Source organism: Daucus carota, chromosome 4 (assembly GCF_001625215.2).
Source record: "Daucus carota subsp. sativus chromosome 4, DH1 v3.0, whole genome shotgun sequence".
Lineage (NCBI taxonomy): Eukaryota > Viridiplantae > Streptophyta > Magnoliopsida > Apiales > Apiaceae > Daucus > Daucus carota.
The window spans coordinates 49,819,385-49,833,513 of NC_030384.2; the positions used below are offsets into that span (position 1 = coordinate 49,819,385).

General features: G+C 32.4%; 3 protein-coding genes across 3 annotated transcripts; all 3 read right to left on the reverse strand.

Annotated features, from left to right (window-relative positions):
* Positions 1-2,993: 2,993 nt before the first annotated feature.
* LOC108216312 (uncharacterized) lies at positions 2,994-5,723 on the reverse strand. The gene is made up of 6 exons (XM_017389044.2): positions 5,385-5,723; positions 5,070-5,165; positions 4,911-4,952; positions 4,684-4,813; positions 3,463-3,564; positions 2,994-3,339 (listed from the first exon to the last, which is right to left on the reverse strand). Exons 1-6 carry the CDS (start codon positions 5,682-5,684, stop codon positions 3,236-3,238), a joined length of 774 nt encoding a protein of 257 aa, XP_017244533.1. The 5' UTR covers positions 5,685-5,723; the 3' UTR covers positions 2,994-3,235.
* Positions 5,724-8,098: 2,375 nt separating this feature from the next.
* Positions 8,099-9,990, reverse strand: LOC108217683 (uncharacterized). The gene is made up of 7 exons (XM_017390561.2): positions 9,570-9,990; positions 9,236-9,361; positions 9,083-9,124; positions 8,863-8,992; positions 8,668-8,769; positions 8,448-8,552; positions 8,099-8,367 (listed from the first exon to the last, which is right to left on the reverse strand). Exons 1-6 carry the CDS (start codon positions 9,795-9,797, stop codon positions 8,449-8,451), a joined length of 732 nt encoding a protein of 243 aa, XP_017246050.1. The 5' UTR covers positions 9,798-9,990; the 3' UTR covers positions 8,099-8,367; position 8,448.
* A 105-nt stretch (positions 9,991-10,095) lies between these two features.
* Positions 10,096-12,399, reverse strand: LOC108217684 (uncharacterized). The gene is made up of 7 exons (XM_064091255.1): positions 12,255-12,399; positions 11,944-12,179; positions 11,505-11,603; positions 11,370-11,411; positions 11,146-11,275; positions 10,521-10,622; positions 10,096-10,277 (listed from the first exon to the last, which is right to left on the reverse strand). The coding sequence occupies exons 1-7, from the start codon at positions 12,268-12,270 to the stop codon at positions 10,174-10,176; spliced, it is 729 nt and encodes a 242-aa protein (XP_063947325.1). The 5' UTR covers positions 12,271-12,399; the 3' UTR covers positions 10,096-10,173.
* Positions 12,400-14,129: the final 1,730 nt, after the last annotated feature.

Sequence of the window (14,129 nt, forward strand, 5' to 3'; positions counted from 1 at the left end):
CCTAAACTATAACGGTAAGATATAAATGCATTTTTATCTGTATTTTAAAATTTAATTTTGTACAATTTTCTCTCTAGTTACTATTATTATTGCTGATGTCCAAATTATATTTTTAAAAATTATATTATTTGATCTCTTTAATATGTAAGCATTTATACAGATATTATCTTTACTACTCCCTCCGTCCCATTTTAACTGCTTTTGACTTTTTTACACGTATTTTAAGGTGTTAAAAAATCACATCTAAACATAATTATTGTTTATAAAATTTATATCAAATAAAAGTTTAGAATCTAAACTTTTATTTGATATAAGAATTAAATCTTTTTATTAAGCGTAGATACTATTTTTTTACACCTCAATATACGTGTCAAAAAGTCAAACATCAGTTAAAATGGGACAAAGGGAATACTATATATTATATATAAAAAATTTGGCGATTAAGTTCATAATTAATATATAATTTATTGTGAATAATATTTTGTGATATAAATTTTTCTATATACTAACAATTATTAATAAGCTAATTAGTATTCTCAATAAAAAAAATAAAACTAATATATTAATTAATTGAGATTTTCATATGTTGTTTAATTAAATATATATATAATTTGTCTGGGAAGATTATAATATTTTTTTCTTATATTTAAAGTTGGATATTTTTATGTAATGATAGTTGTTAAAGAGAAAATTCCATTTTAGTTTCACAATTTGGCTCGATATATACTCCAAAATTCATGTTGCTATATAAAATTTATATATATATATATATATATATATATATATATATATATATATATATATATATATATATATATATATATATATATATATATATATAACTTTTCTACTTGTAAATTAATCGACTTGATTCCATTTCTAAATGATTTTATAACTTTTAACATATTTAATTTCTCATAAATTTCGTTTCCAACTTTAAAATCCCTGACCCTTTATTGTTTAATCATGAATAACAATCGTGATACAATTAATTTTCAAATTGCAGAGCCGAAAACCTCAATAATCAGATGAGAGTTGGGAACCATATAACGGAAGTTCTGCACAGGCTTTCAAATCAAGATTAACTGCATAGCTTTCATGTGAGCTTCATCTACAAACTTTTCTTGCTCTTCCTGATTCCTAACTTCCTTCTGCATGTTTCCATAAAAGCTCGGCAGTAACTTTATACCCTATTCATTTGAAATAATCATTTGGTTGTGAATTATACTTCAATAAATAAAAAATAAAAAATGTCCGAGAATGAAATCAATTGCAGCATCCGTTTTGAAGTTTACCTAGTCTTGGTACTGTCTGCCCCTTGGGATGATGGATCACTACAGGATTTGCAAATAATTTCAAGAGTGCAGTTCCAAGTGATTTCTGGAAATCTCTCTTGCCTAAACAAAACAAAAGAGAGACTTTTGATTCAAGCATCAGTAAAGAACCGGAGGGCAAACTAGAATGTTATGTGCAATATTTGCATCTAATAATAGCTAGCTACAGATAGGCAGGCAAACAACATTAGTTATCATGCCTGATCAACAACAATGACGATTAATGGACAAGATGAGCTCTTGAGTTGATCTCTCTTTCTAAAAGTTGACTGGAATCTAAACTACTAGAAAACAACGCAAAACAAAAACTTAGATATATTGCTTCTACAAAATACGTGGCAGTTCAATAGAAAATTGTGAATCACATAATGCTATTCGGAGTAGCAAAAATATGCATTCCTGATACAAATTATGATTTTATAAGAGAAAAACTTTAAACAACCTGAACACGTTGTGGAAAGAAATATTAGATTATTAAACTACTTGGTCATGGTAAGTTTGCTCCCAGGTCTCAAACTCTCTCAGCTCACTAATACAATCTTAGCAGTCCACATGGAAATGAACATTCCATATATTAATGTTTTAAATATAAATCTTAAGAGGAAACACTGTTATGAAATCTCTCATTTCTGCTTAGACCATTAATCATCTAGTTAGGTGCTAGAAAGTTAGTTGGCTCTAATGCTTTTTGCAACAATGCAAAAAGAGAAAAGTAAAAAAAGAAAGAAAGCAGAGCTCTTAAACTCTTGTGATGACCTGATCTGCCATATACACACACACTTATAGCTATATAAATATTTCCATCAGCACCTGATTTCTATAACTGGTAACGACCTGGCTGGTGCTTTCATATTCACCCGAAACTATACACTTTCAAGATTCCACTGACTGCAAATTATAAGGGCAAACAGAATCAATTTATCATTTCATTTGCAAGGATTAGACACTTAGCTTTCAAAATTACTTTTTCGTGCTACTTCTTGACATGTGTCATGCAGAACCCTCTGAAAGGTGTAAGATTTTAAAAATGGTGGTTAAATTTTCTAGCATGATCACGTATAGCATGCTGTACATGTTCCTTCAACAGCCATCTAATTAAGCAGAAACATTTTTGCCTCATCATCTAAACTACACCAGTGCATAAAGACAGACAAACTAAACCAAAACCAAAGATTTACCTGAATAGTGCAGAGACGGGCAGCGAATTAAGTTCAAGTATGATCAGAAACTTTATTTTTGGTACTCTTGATGGAGCCATGCCCTGCACACAATAAACATCATAACTAGTTCCCATCATTAATTGTCTTATAATTACAAATTTACAATTAAAGAAAAAGAATAAATGGAAAAATGTATACCATTCCTTGGCTTGCAATCAGGCCAATGCAGCTTATAACATAGTCCATTAAGGAGATCCCTTGATAATTGATGGGATGTGATGTGAAACACCCTTACATGAGAAATTATATGATAATATATGTATGCATCTGGTTAGCTGATGTTGATTTCTCAGAAGATCTGTGCCACTGCGTTTTGATGGTTGAGTTTGGTCTCTAGTTAACTATTGCATCCCTGGTAAGAAAACAAATTATACGCAAAAAGAATATAGACTTATTTAATATAATATTTAACTTATCTAGTTGAATTATACAAGAAACATATACACAATATAGATACCAGATATAAAATCTGTATCTATGTTTTATTAAATATTAAGAAAGAACATCTATAAGAATACAGGCCCCTAACCCTGAATGCATTTTTTGTCATTCTTGTAATATATAAAAGCCTGTCAGATATCCAAAGAAGATGGTGTAAAAAGCAGCTAACTAGCTACTTATATATAAGATAGTACACAAGCTTCTGAATTAAGCTCAACTACATGTCTACATCTTTCCATATCATAAGGAGCTTCCTCTGAAGCTATTTTGTTGTATTCCCTGGTTGGTAACTTCGTTCTGTATCTTTTCAAGAAAACTCAGCATCAACTCTAATCCCTTTTCATCTGAAATAAGACATTACAATTTGATTATAAATTAAAATAATGATATACTCCTAAAAGTATTTTTTTTTTTTGAGAAAGACTTAAATCTCTTGAGTTCAGACAGAAAATATTTTCAAAACTTACCTAGTCTTGGTATGGTGTGCGCTTCACGATGATGAATTACTACAGGATCTACAAATGATTCTAAGAGTAAAGCCCCGCTTGATTTAAGAAAATCCAACTCGCCTGAAAAACAACGAGACTTTTTTAGTCAAGCATCAATGAAGTTAAAAACAAAAGTGAGACTGTTGCACCCAAAAAGAGCTAATTCGTAACAATATACAGCCATATTTTCGAAGAGAATGTTAGACACGCTTTGATGATTATGCCTGATCAAGTTACATGACGATTTACACATATATGGGCAATATTAGGTCAAACAATGGAGGCCTAGGAAGATTTCTGGAGTAAATTTATGTCTATAGATGTACTGGATTTTGAATTACTAGTAAACACTAATAAATTTAGGCTTAAAAAATATTTATTTTTCGTATAACTAGTGTCACTTCAAACACTGGTCTATATACATAATTTGTATATAGACTTTAATGGAAGCTAGACTAGAACGTGGATTTAAAAAATGTTATTCTAAGTCACAGGTGTATACGTATCAGGATTACTGCTAGAACTTGACTCTTTTAAGGTCAATACTTCAACAACCAGCACTTAATTTGAAAAGAGATAATCAAATATAGAACTACTCTGCCATGGCAGGTTTAATCTCAGGATACTGTTAATATACCCTTATCCAGAACATATTAAAATACAAATATGTATTTAATGTTCTCAAATTAAAATTTTGCAGATAAAACACTATTTTAAATTCTACGCTTGCCCTGACAAAAAAAATAAAAAATAAAAAAATTCTACGCTTGCCCCCACTTACTGCTCTGCTTGAGCGCCACAAGGACCGACTCAATTTGAAATGCTCGTTGCTTAAACATCAAATTAGAAGAATGAAGTGCTAGACGATTATATGACTGCTAATAATCCACAACACTGATGGGGAGTGGAGCTGCTAGTCCCATGTTGTTCTCGAAATTTGCTTTATACACGGCTTATAGGCTAAGCTTGTGACAGGTGGTGCCATAGCTGGTGTCTTTCACATTCACCCAAAAGAATACACTTACTTAAATTATTCTACATCGACAGATCAACCTTTTACAAAAATTATGTATCCTCAATTAGGTTGCATTAAATTTACAATATCCATATTTAGAATGCATCAATTTAATAAAATTTTCCATTAGATAAATTATGTTCGTGGATATAGACCAAAATATCATATCGCAACCAAAGATATACCTAAAAAATGCAGAGAGGGGCAAGTTATCTTGTTTGAGAATGCTTTCTCAGCCCAAGCTTCATTCCTCAATTTTGCGCCACTAATAATAATAACGAACTTCAATTTTGGTACTTTTGTAAGAGCCAATCCCTACAAACAATTTCAGACACCATGATTAATTTCCACCATAAATTCGTGTTGAACATAGATAAACAAAAAATGGACATCATTAAAAAACATCGCATACCTTGGCTTGTAATCCAGCTAGTGCAGCCGATAATATGGATCCCTTAATAGTTGATAAAAGTCAAGCATCACTCATATATTCCAGTCACAAACAAACTTTAACGTACACAAATTTGAGAAAGAAAATCAAGTTCCGTAAAAACAAGAAGTTAAGAAGTACCTGCGAAAAACCAAGAAGACCATCAACAGGCCCGTGCTTAATCATACACTCTTCAATATACTCAATAGACTTATCAAAATTAGTATAAACATATTCCTGCAAATTTAAACATATATAAAAAGGGTTAGCCTCATTTCATTAAGAAACCTGAATTGTCAAATAAATACTCTCTCTCTCCCCCCTCCCTCTCTTCTCTCCCTCCCCCATCTCCTCTCTCTCTCTCTCCCCCCCCCCCCTCTCTTTCCCCTCTCTCTCCTCTCTCTCCCTACTCTCCCCCCCACAGAGTCACACAAACACTAGAATGAAGAGCTTGACCTTGTTAGAGTTGAACCACTCATAATAAGGAGGATCAAAGAACCCTTCAACTTGAGATTTACCAATAGATGGAAAAGGGGCATCTGGGAAAACCATATCAAGCCTATCAAGAACGGATTGAGGCCATTTTTGAAGCTGGGTTTTGAGTATATGACCACTGGTTCTGAACCCATGTAGGCACAACAACTTGGGTTTTCTTGTCTCTTCGATCACAGCTTGACAACTCATTGTATTGCAGTATTTCTTGAAGGCTGTGAATTTACACGCTCTTGTGGGGAGAAATTTTAGGGAATTTATCATTTTCAGAAATAAAGATCGTTGTCCAGACTCCAGAGACACGTTTTCGTGTTTTTATGAAAATTTTAATTGTTTATATGTGATTCTGATTCTGATTTTATGAATTTTTTTTTAAAGTTAAACATAATATTTCAAGATTTTATTGATTTTGATGGAACTTTAAATATTTTTAAAATACATCAAATAATTTTACAAAATCTATCATCCAAAAAAATCCATCAACATTTAAATGTAATCAAAATTTAATATATTTTGAATAATCTCAATAGAATGCTATCTGATTTTAGAGTATAACATAAAATCACAATTGAATATCACCGTTTCCGTAGTATAATTTAGAATTTTAATGCAATATTCGAAAATTTTGATACATTTTTCAAAATCTGAGTTAAATATCCTCAAATTTTATTAATATTTTTTTTGAACACATCCATGTTAGTCAAATGAATTCATATAAAATGGAGGGAGCATAAGAGTAATAGTTGTATCGAGTATAAAAATATTAAATAAACTATTTGAACATTGAGTAATGGGAATTTATGGTCTGGGGTTCCTGATTTGATTCTTGGTATATTTAAAAGTAATAATATTATTGTGACAAAAAAGGTAATAACATTATAATTAAAAATATAACTAAGGCCCAAAACCTAATGTATATTTAATTAAATTACGTATATTGTTTCAAGTTATATAATTTTGCTTATTGATAATTTACGATTCTTCTACCAGGCAGGCTCCAGCTTGTTAAAACATGAAAGAATTTGGAGTTTTTTTTTTTTTGACTTGAATTTCGAGCATTTTCGATCTATGGGACATTGGACACAAAGCAAGGTTAGTGATAATTTATATTTATACTATTGCGTTAGAGCAAGTCCAACAGTGTCCTAGCAAGTGCCCTATAAATATAATAAAAAATAGTGTCCTAGCAATTTAGGACATTTTTTTGATACATGAACTCCAACAACATGCCTTATATGTGTGCCCTTATTATTAAACTAATAATTTATTTGAATTAGAATTGGAGGGAAGTGAAAAAGTAAGAGGAGAGAGATGCATTGAAATGGTAGGAAGTTAATATTTTAATGAGAAAATTAGTTTAGGACATGCTTAGAAGTGCCCCAAAAATGAGGCACTTGTTGGATGTCCTAGTGGTTTAAGGCACCACTAGGACATTGTTGGAGCACACATTTCATCCAATTGCCTTATATTTTAATTTGGGACATCAATTTAGGACATTGTTGGACTTGCTCTTACTAAATACAATACGGGTCCTGTTCCCTGACCATTGGTTGTCAGGGAACATTTACCTAACACACTGTGTCCCAGCCGTTGGATGGATGATCCAACGGCTGGGACAAAAGGAAAACTTTTTAAGTATCCGCGGTAAATAACCGCGGACACTAGGTCTTTCCGCGTGTTTCTCCCGCGGACACACATGGCTATCCGCTGTTATTAACCGCGGACAACCCAGACATATGTATACCGTCAAACCTTAGGTCTCTCCTTCTCAAAAAAAAATGAAATTATACTCTTTTTTTTAAATTTATGGATTTAGATGATTATTATGATTAAACTAATTTTGTTTTGAATAAATAACAATTAACTTTATTTTATATTATATGTTTTGAATTCTTTGTTTATATATTTTTAATAGTTAGTAGATTATTATTAAAATTATCATTATTATCTATACATTCTAATCTTAGTATTTTATTATAAATTTAATTGTTATTTTTTAAGTTTTTTTTATTGATTGACTAATTTTTTTTGAATAGTTAATATATAATTTTTATTCTTGTCACATATTATATATTATAAGTATTATTTATTTTTTGTGTTATATAAAATATATTTACATTTAATTTATTTAACAAAAATATAAAATGCTACTTAGACAATGTATGTTTTTAGACGTTTATGCTAAATATTTTTGTATTTTCTCGATCCTTCTTGCTTTCTAGCTGCATGGTAATAATGATAATTTTAATAATAATCTACTAACTATTAAAAATATATAAACAAAGAATTCTAAACATATAATATAAAATAAAGTTAATTGTTATTTATTCAAAACAAAATTAGTTTAATCATAATAATCATCTAAATCCATAAATTTAAAAAAGAGAGTATAATTTCATATTTTTTTTAGAAATAGACAGCTAGGGTTTTGATAGTCTGTGTTGTCCGCGGTTAATAACAGCGGATAGCCATGTGTGTCTGTGGGAGAAACACGCGGAAAGACCTAGTGTCCGCGGTTATTTACTGCGGATACTTAAAAAGTTTTCCTTTTGTCCCAGCCGTTGGATCGTCCATCCAACGGCCGGGACGGGTAAATGTTCCCTGACAACCAATGGTCAGGGAACAGGCCCCAATACAAAAAGGTGTCTCTTTGCTACAGAATAAACTGTTGCAGAACCTGGAGAAAAAAAAACACCTTCAAATTAAAGCAACAGAATTGCTAGTAGCAAAACTGCAACAGCTAGCACACAATTTACATCTGGTGGTGCCAAGAGGACAGTCATTACAATTTACATGACGGAGTTGTGGTGACTGTCTCCCCCTCGACAGAGTCATCAGTAGCAAATTTCATGCCATTAGTACAGTGGCCAGGTTCAGCAGAAATGAAATAATGTGTGCCTGGTGTCTCCAGCGCGATAATGGTAGCGTCTGATCTTTGCATCCAACTCTAGATAAAACGAAACAATATATACTAGAATTTAAGATATTCACCGAAGATGGTTCAAAAGGCGTTCTAATTGAGCTTACATCACAAAGAGCTTCTTCTAGAACATTTTTGTTGCTTTTCTTGGTTGGCGACTTCATTTTGCATCTTTAGGAGAAAGCTCAGCATCAACTTTAGACCCTTTTCATCTGGAATAAGAAACAACCATTTGGTTATAACAATAATCTTTTACTTGACAGGCAATTTTTTAAAAGAGACTTAAACCTATTCAGAGATCAGATGCCATTATTTGAAAAAAATTACCCAGGCTTGGCACAGTGTGCCCCTCGCGATGATGAATCACTACAGGATCAACAAACGACTCTAGGAGTTCAGTCCCCTGTGATTTTAGATAATCCAACTCGCCTGTAAAATTAAACTAAACTAAATTTATAAAATTATCCGTAAGATAAACTGTAGTGTATACAGACCACAGAATGGAACTGAAACCAAATGTACCCAAAAAATGCAGAGACGGGCAACGAATAATGTCTGAGAATGCCTTGTCAACCCAAGCTTCGTTCCTCAGTTTAGCGCCACTGATTATGATTAAGAACTTCAATTTTGGTACTTTAGTAAGAGCCAATCCCTGCAAACATTTCCAAACACCGTAGCAGCTAATTTTTACCATCAATAAGCTTCGGAAAAAGGACATTTAATACAAAAACATATAGCATACCTTGGCCTGTAATCCCACCAATGCAGCTGATAAAACTGAGCCCTTAGTACAAGGCAAGCATTACACATATGTTTCAATCACAAACAAATATGGACATACGCAAGTTTGAACAAGAAAATTAGGTCTGTAAAATGAAAAAATTGTGTCATGTACCTGCGAAAAACCAAGAAGACCATCGATAGGTCTGTGCTTAATCATACTATCCTCAATATACTTAATAGTCTCATCAAATTTAGTATACACAAATTCCTGCATATGTTTCTTGTTTGAATCAACTTCCTGCAAATTTAAACATATATAAAAAGGTTACTTTCATTCTTGAAAGAAAATCAAAACAAACTCCCCCCCCCCCCCCCCCCCCCCCGCCCCCCCTCCCTCCATCCCTCTCGCTCGCCCCCCCCCCCCCCCCCCCCCCCCATCTCTCTCTCGCTCCCTCCCCCTATCCCTCATCTCTCTCTTACGCAAACACCAGAATAATGAGCTTGACCTTTTTAGAGCTGAGCCACTCATAATAAGGAGGATCAAACAATCCATCAACATGAGATTTACCAACAGCTGGATAAGGGGCATCTGGAAAAAACAAATCGAGTTTATCAAGAACAAACTGAGGCCATTTCTGAAGCTGAGTTTCGAGTATACGACCACTTGTTCTGAACCCATGCAGACACAACAACCTGGGTTTTCTGGTTCCTTCAATCAAACCTTCACTACTCATTCTACAGACTTGTCGGCATAAATTTCGATGAATTTTTCGTCTCTACAAGCTTCTGCTAAAACAGAGTACACTCACGTCAAAAATGCTATACAGGGCAGACTCTCCTTTATTTTGCCTGTTAAAATGCTACATGTCCCAGGTGTTCGGTGTTTGCAACTCAAGAATTTTTGCTGCATTACATTTCTAATTTGAGATAATTTTTATCTCACTCACCGCTTTCATTCAAAAACGACAATTTATAAAATTATAATTTATAACTCATTATTTTTAAAAGCATCATTTTCTCTCAACTTTCTAATTCTGAAAAAATATATATTCATTTAACTGAAAAAAAACTTTAATATCAAACTTAACTACGTATTTACAATTTTCAATTTCATAACGAGCTTCTTCTAAAACTTCTTTGTTGTTCATCCTGGTTGTCAACTTCCTTCTGTATCTTTTCCAGGAAGCTCAGCACCAACTCCGAACCCTTTTCATCTGAAACAAGAATAAACCATTTCATTATACTAATAAATTTGAACTCTTGACAAAAAAAATAGTATTAAGAAAGACGGAGTCGTTTGGATCATGGAATTCCAACCAGGAAACGGGAATGAGATTTCAATAAAAAAAAATGTACTAAAATCTCATTCTCTGCAACTGGGTTGAAATTCCGTGATTCAAACTGCACTTTAGAGTTCAGCCTTGACAGTTCAGACAACACATTATTTGAAAACTTACCTAGTCTTGGTATAGTGTGCCCCTCACCATGATGAATCACTACAGGATCCACGAATGATTCCAGGAGTACGGTCCCGTATGGTTTCAGGAAATCCGTCTCGCCTGGCCAAAACAGAGACTTCTTAAATCAATTATCAGTAAATTTAAAAAGTTAAGTGCGATTTTTGCACCAAAGAACAGCTAGTTTCAAATAATAACAATCATATATTCTGAGAGAATATTTAGCAAAAAAAAAAAATAATAAAAAAAAATAATAAAAAAAATAAAATAAAATAATATATTCTGAGAGAATTTTAGACACTCTTCTATCATTATGAATGATTAACACTTACGGAAAACATGAACAATTTTGGCTCGAATAGTGGAGGCTTGAGAAGATAGTATCACCCAAAAAGAACATTTTTCAGTTAAAAGTTGAAAATGGCTTAAAATCCGGACTTTAAGCCCAAGCAAACAGGCTCATTGACTTTTTCGAGGTTCTGTGTGTGTGTGACCAGAAACTGTGGCCTCTTGATGTACAGGCATCAACAATGGTGGCTAAAAAATCTAGCACTTCCCCCATTGAACATTAAATTTGGTGACATGCTAATATTCATGGTTGATTGGTTGCAACAAGAAGATGTACCTAAGAAATGCAGAGACGGGCAACAGATTGCGTTTGAGAATGCCTTCTCAGCCCAAGATTCATTCAGTAATCTAGCACCACTAATTATGATCAAGAACTTCAGAGTTGGCACTTTAGTTAGAGCCAAACCCTACAAACAATTTCGAAAACCATAACTAATCTTCACACTTATTTAGTGTCAAATTAATTAACAAAAACATGGACGAGGCAAACATATCGCACACCTTGGCCTGCAGTCCAGCCAATGCAGCTGCCAACATGGATCCCTTAATGAACATCAAACAAGTATATACAGATGTTCATGTACATCGAACCGAAAAGAAAATCAAGTTTCGTGATCGTATAAACGTTAAATGTACCTGCGAAAATCCAAGAAGACCATCAATAGGTCCATGCTTAGTTATACACTCTTCAACATACTCCATAGGCTTATCAAAATCAATGTACTCTGTAAATTCCTGCAAATTTAAACACACACAAAAAAAATTAGACCACTTCCATAATTTCTCGACAAAAATGGACTCAGAATCATACACACTAGAACCTCGGTATTATAATACTCCATATACAAATAACCTCCTTATAATAATATAAATTTATCAGATTTTCTAGTGTGTAGCTATGGACACACTAAGTCACTAACAACCACTTTTTAGTTAGATGACGGATTTTTATGGACTCATTGCTTGTATATACAAAAATCTCTACCGATCAAAATCTTCCACTTAACTAAAAAGTAGTTGGCAGTAATCCCGACAGAGGTTTTACTGTATACTATTTCGAATACAATAGTCTGACCTGGTTCGAAGATTGGAACCACTCGTAATAAGGAGGATCAAAGAACCCCTCAACCTGCGATCTTCCAGTAGACCTAAAAGGCGCATCTGGGAAAACCAGATCAAGTTGATCAAGAACAAACTGAGGCCATTTTTGAAGCTGAGTTTCGAGTATGAGACCACTTGTTCTGTATCCATGAAGACACAACAACTTAAGTTTTCTCTTCTCTTGGATCACAACTTGACTACTCATCGTATCTGTATTTTTGAATGTTTGATCAGCATCATGTTATGACTTATTTATATATCTTTCTGTAGGCGTTGTGATCTCACCTAGAATGTAGTACATATTCAATCATTTCATACGATATACCCTACTAGATTGAATGCTTCACGTTCGAGTTCGAGCCATCGAAAGTCAACTCTGTAATATTTTGAAGCAAATTTCAACACAAGTTTAATAAAACGTGCTCAAGAGGGTACTGATCAAATGTGTACCGTAGGCGGAAATTATCACATATTTTTTGTGTTACAGAAAAAGCGAAAATATAATATTGCAGATACTCGCGTGTCTGTGTCACATAGCTACAGACTTTTTGAATTTTTCCACGATACACGTCTATTTATATAATTTTTTGTGATGTCTATCTAGATTTATCTATCTGTGCGTGCTAAGTGGATTTGATATGCTAGTGCATCGTATTAAAATTGAATTGAGAATGATTTATTTTGACAAATTCTAAATGATACCAACGTTTCCCATAGATAATTTGAGTATTTTAATATGACAAGAATGATTTGTTTTGACAAGTGATACAAAATAGTTTGTATTGAAAATGATAATCGATGTTTTAAACATTCTTGGTTTATACATTTTTCCAAAAACTCTCGGTCTTTTTTCTCTCTCTCGCAGCCTCCTCCTTCTGACGGGGCTTCCGCCAGTTTTTCCGATGAAAAATCCAAAATCATTGTGTTTAATTACATGTTATGTGGTTTTTCTGATTGTTTAATTGATTTTCTTAATAAATCTCCTTCTTTGGGCCAAGTTTTCTTAGATTTATATCACCGAAACTTTCGATTCTCATTTTTGTTTGCTTCTGGAGGGCATTTTGAATTTGTGAATGGCTCGATTATCTCATGGTGTAGTTTTGTGGTGCAGATCTAATCTTTTTAGTTTTCAGTTGGAATTCTCCTCATTTGTTATTATTATAGTTTGATTTCTACCTGGTGATGGTGAGAGTGTGTGATTTTCTCTCCGAGTTTGTTCGAATTTATCGATAAAAGCCTTTCTTTGCGGTTGATAGCGTAAACAGTGGGTAAGAATCTATAAATATATAATCGTCAATTTTAACATCGCTTATTTATCTCATCTTGGTATGAAGACAAACGTGTTAATTTATTTTATATTTATTCGACTCGATTATCCATGCAGATGTCGTATGACTGTTATTTATTGAATTATATCCTTCCCTTCAAAAAATACATTCTTGATTTGTCGAAAAATCTTCAATAAATGTTGGATTAATTCTTAATTTATCGATTTTATTTTGTTTTGATTAAAAATTTTCAATAAATCCAAAATCGATAGATTATTAATTAGTATCCGTTTCCATTTTCACAATTATAAAACGAAAATTGATCATCAATTTTAGAAGTGTGTTACATAAGCGAGCATTATACAAATACTTGTCTTAGATTACATTCTTAACGAACCGATTATATTTGCAGAATAATTTAAAATTAAATACCATTTTCTCTTTATTTGTGAGGTTGCTGTATACCCGCTGTGTCCTTATTTTTTTCCCGAGAGCATATTCCCTGTATCCTAAACAGTTATATAAGCTTGGGACACTCGCCTTGATATGTATTTATTTTTTTTACAAAATTTAATTTTGTTATTATTTTAAAATTAAAATTTTAATGATAATCTGATAATTTAAAATCTATTTGTAAATAAACCATCTTTAAAATAATTTACAAAATAATATTTTATGAAAATCTTAAAATACATATCACTGTAGAATTATATAAAAATGAGCGAGACTGATAAAATATACAACAAATATTATTATAATAAACAAAATTTTATTATTTTGAGTATGTAAAATTATATAAATTTTCGATCTATAACCCACCATATTTTGGTCCAAAAATGCTAATAAACTGATATATATTAATTATTTGTTTGTGTTTATAAATGCTTTTAAC

Coding starts and splice junctions, on each gene's coding strand:
- LOC108217684 (XM_064091255.1), bottom strand. Junction 11,412..11,504: donor GTCTTCTTGGATTTTCGCAG/GTACATTTAACG, acceptor ATGTTCATTAAG/GGATCCATGTTGGCAGCTGC. Junction 11,276..11,369: donor TGGCTGGACTGCAGGCCAAG/GTGTGCGATATG, acceptor AATTGTTTGTAG/GGTTTGGCTCTAACTAAAGT.
- LOC108217683 (XM_017390561.2), bottom strand. CDS start 9,797: ATGAGTAGTGAAGGTTTGATTGAAGGAACCAGAAAACCCAGGTTGTTG. Junction 9,362..9,569: donor AGTGGCTCAGCTCTAAAAAG/GTCAAGCTCATT, acceptor TTAAATTTGCAG/GAAGTTGATTCAAACAAGAA. Junction 8,553..8,667: donor GCACACTGTGCCAAGCCTGG/GTAATTTTTTTC, acceptor TTCTTATTCCAG/ATGAAAAGGGTCTAAAGTTG.
- LOC108216312 (XM_017389044.2), bottom strand. CDS start 5,684: ATGATAAATTCCCTAAAATTTCTCCCCACAAGAGCGTGTAAATTCACA. Junction 5,166..5,384: donor AGTGGTTCAACTCTAACAAG/GTCAAGCTCTTC, acceptor TTAAATTTGCAG/GAATATGTTTATACTAATTT. Junction 3,565..4,683: donor CCCCTCTCTGCATTTTTTAG/GTATATCTTTGG, acceptor GTTGTTTTTCAG/GCGAGTTGGATTTTCTTAAA.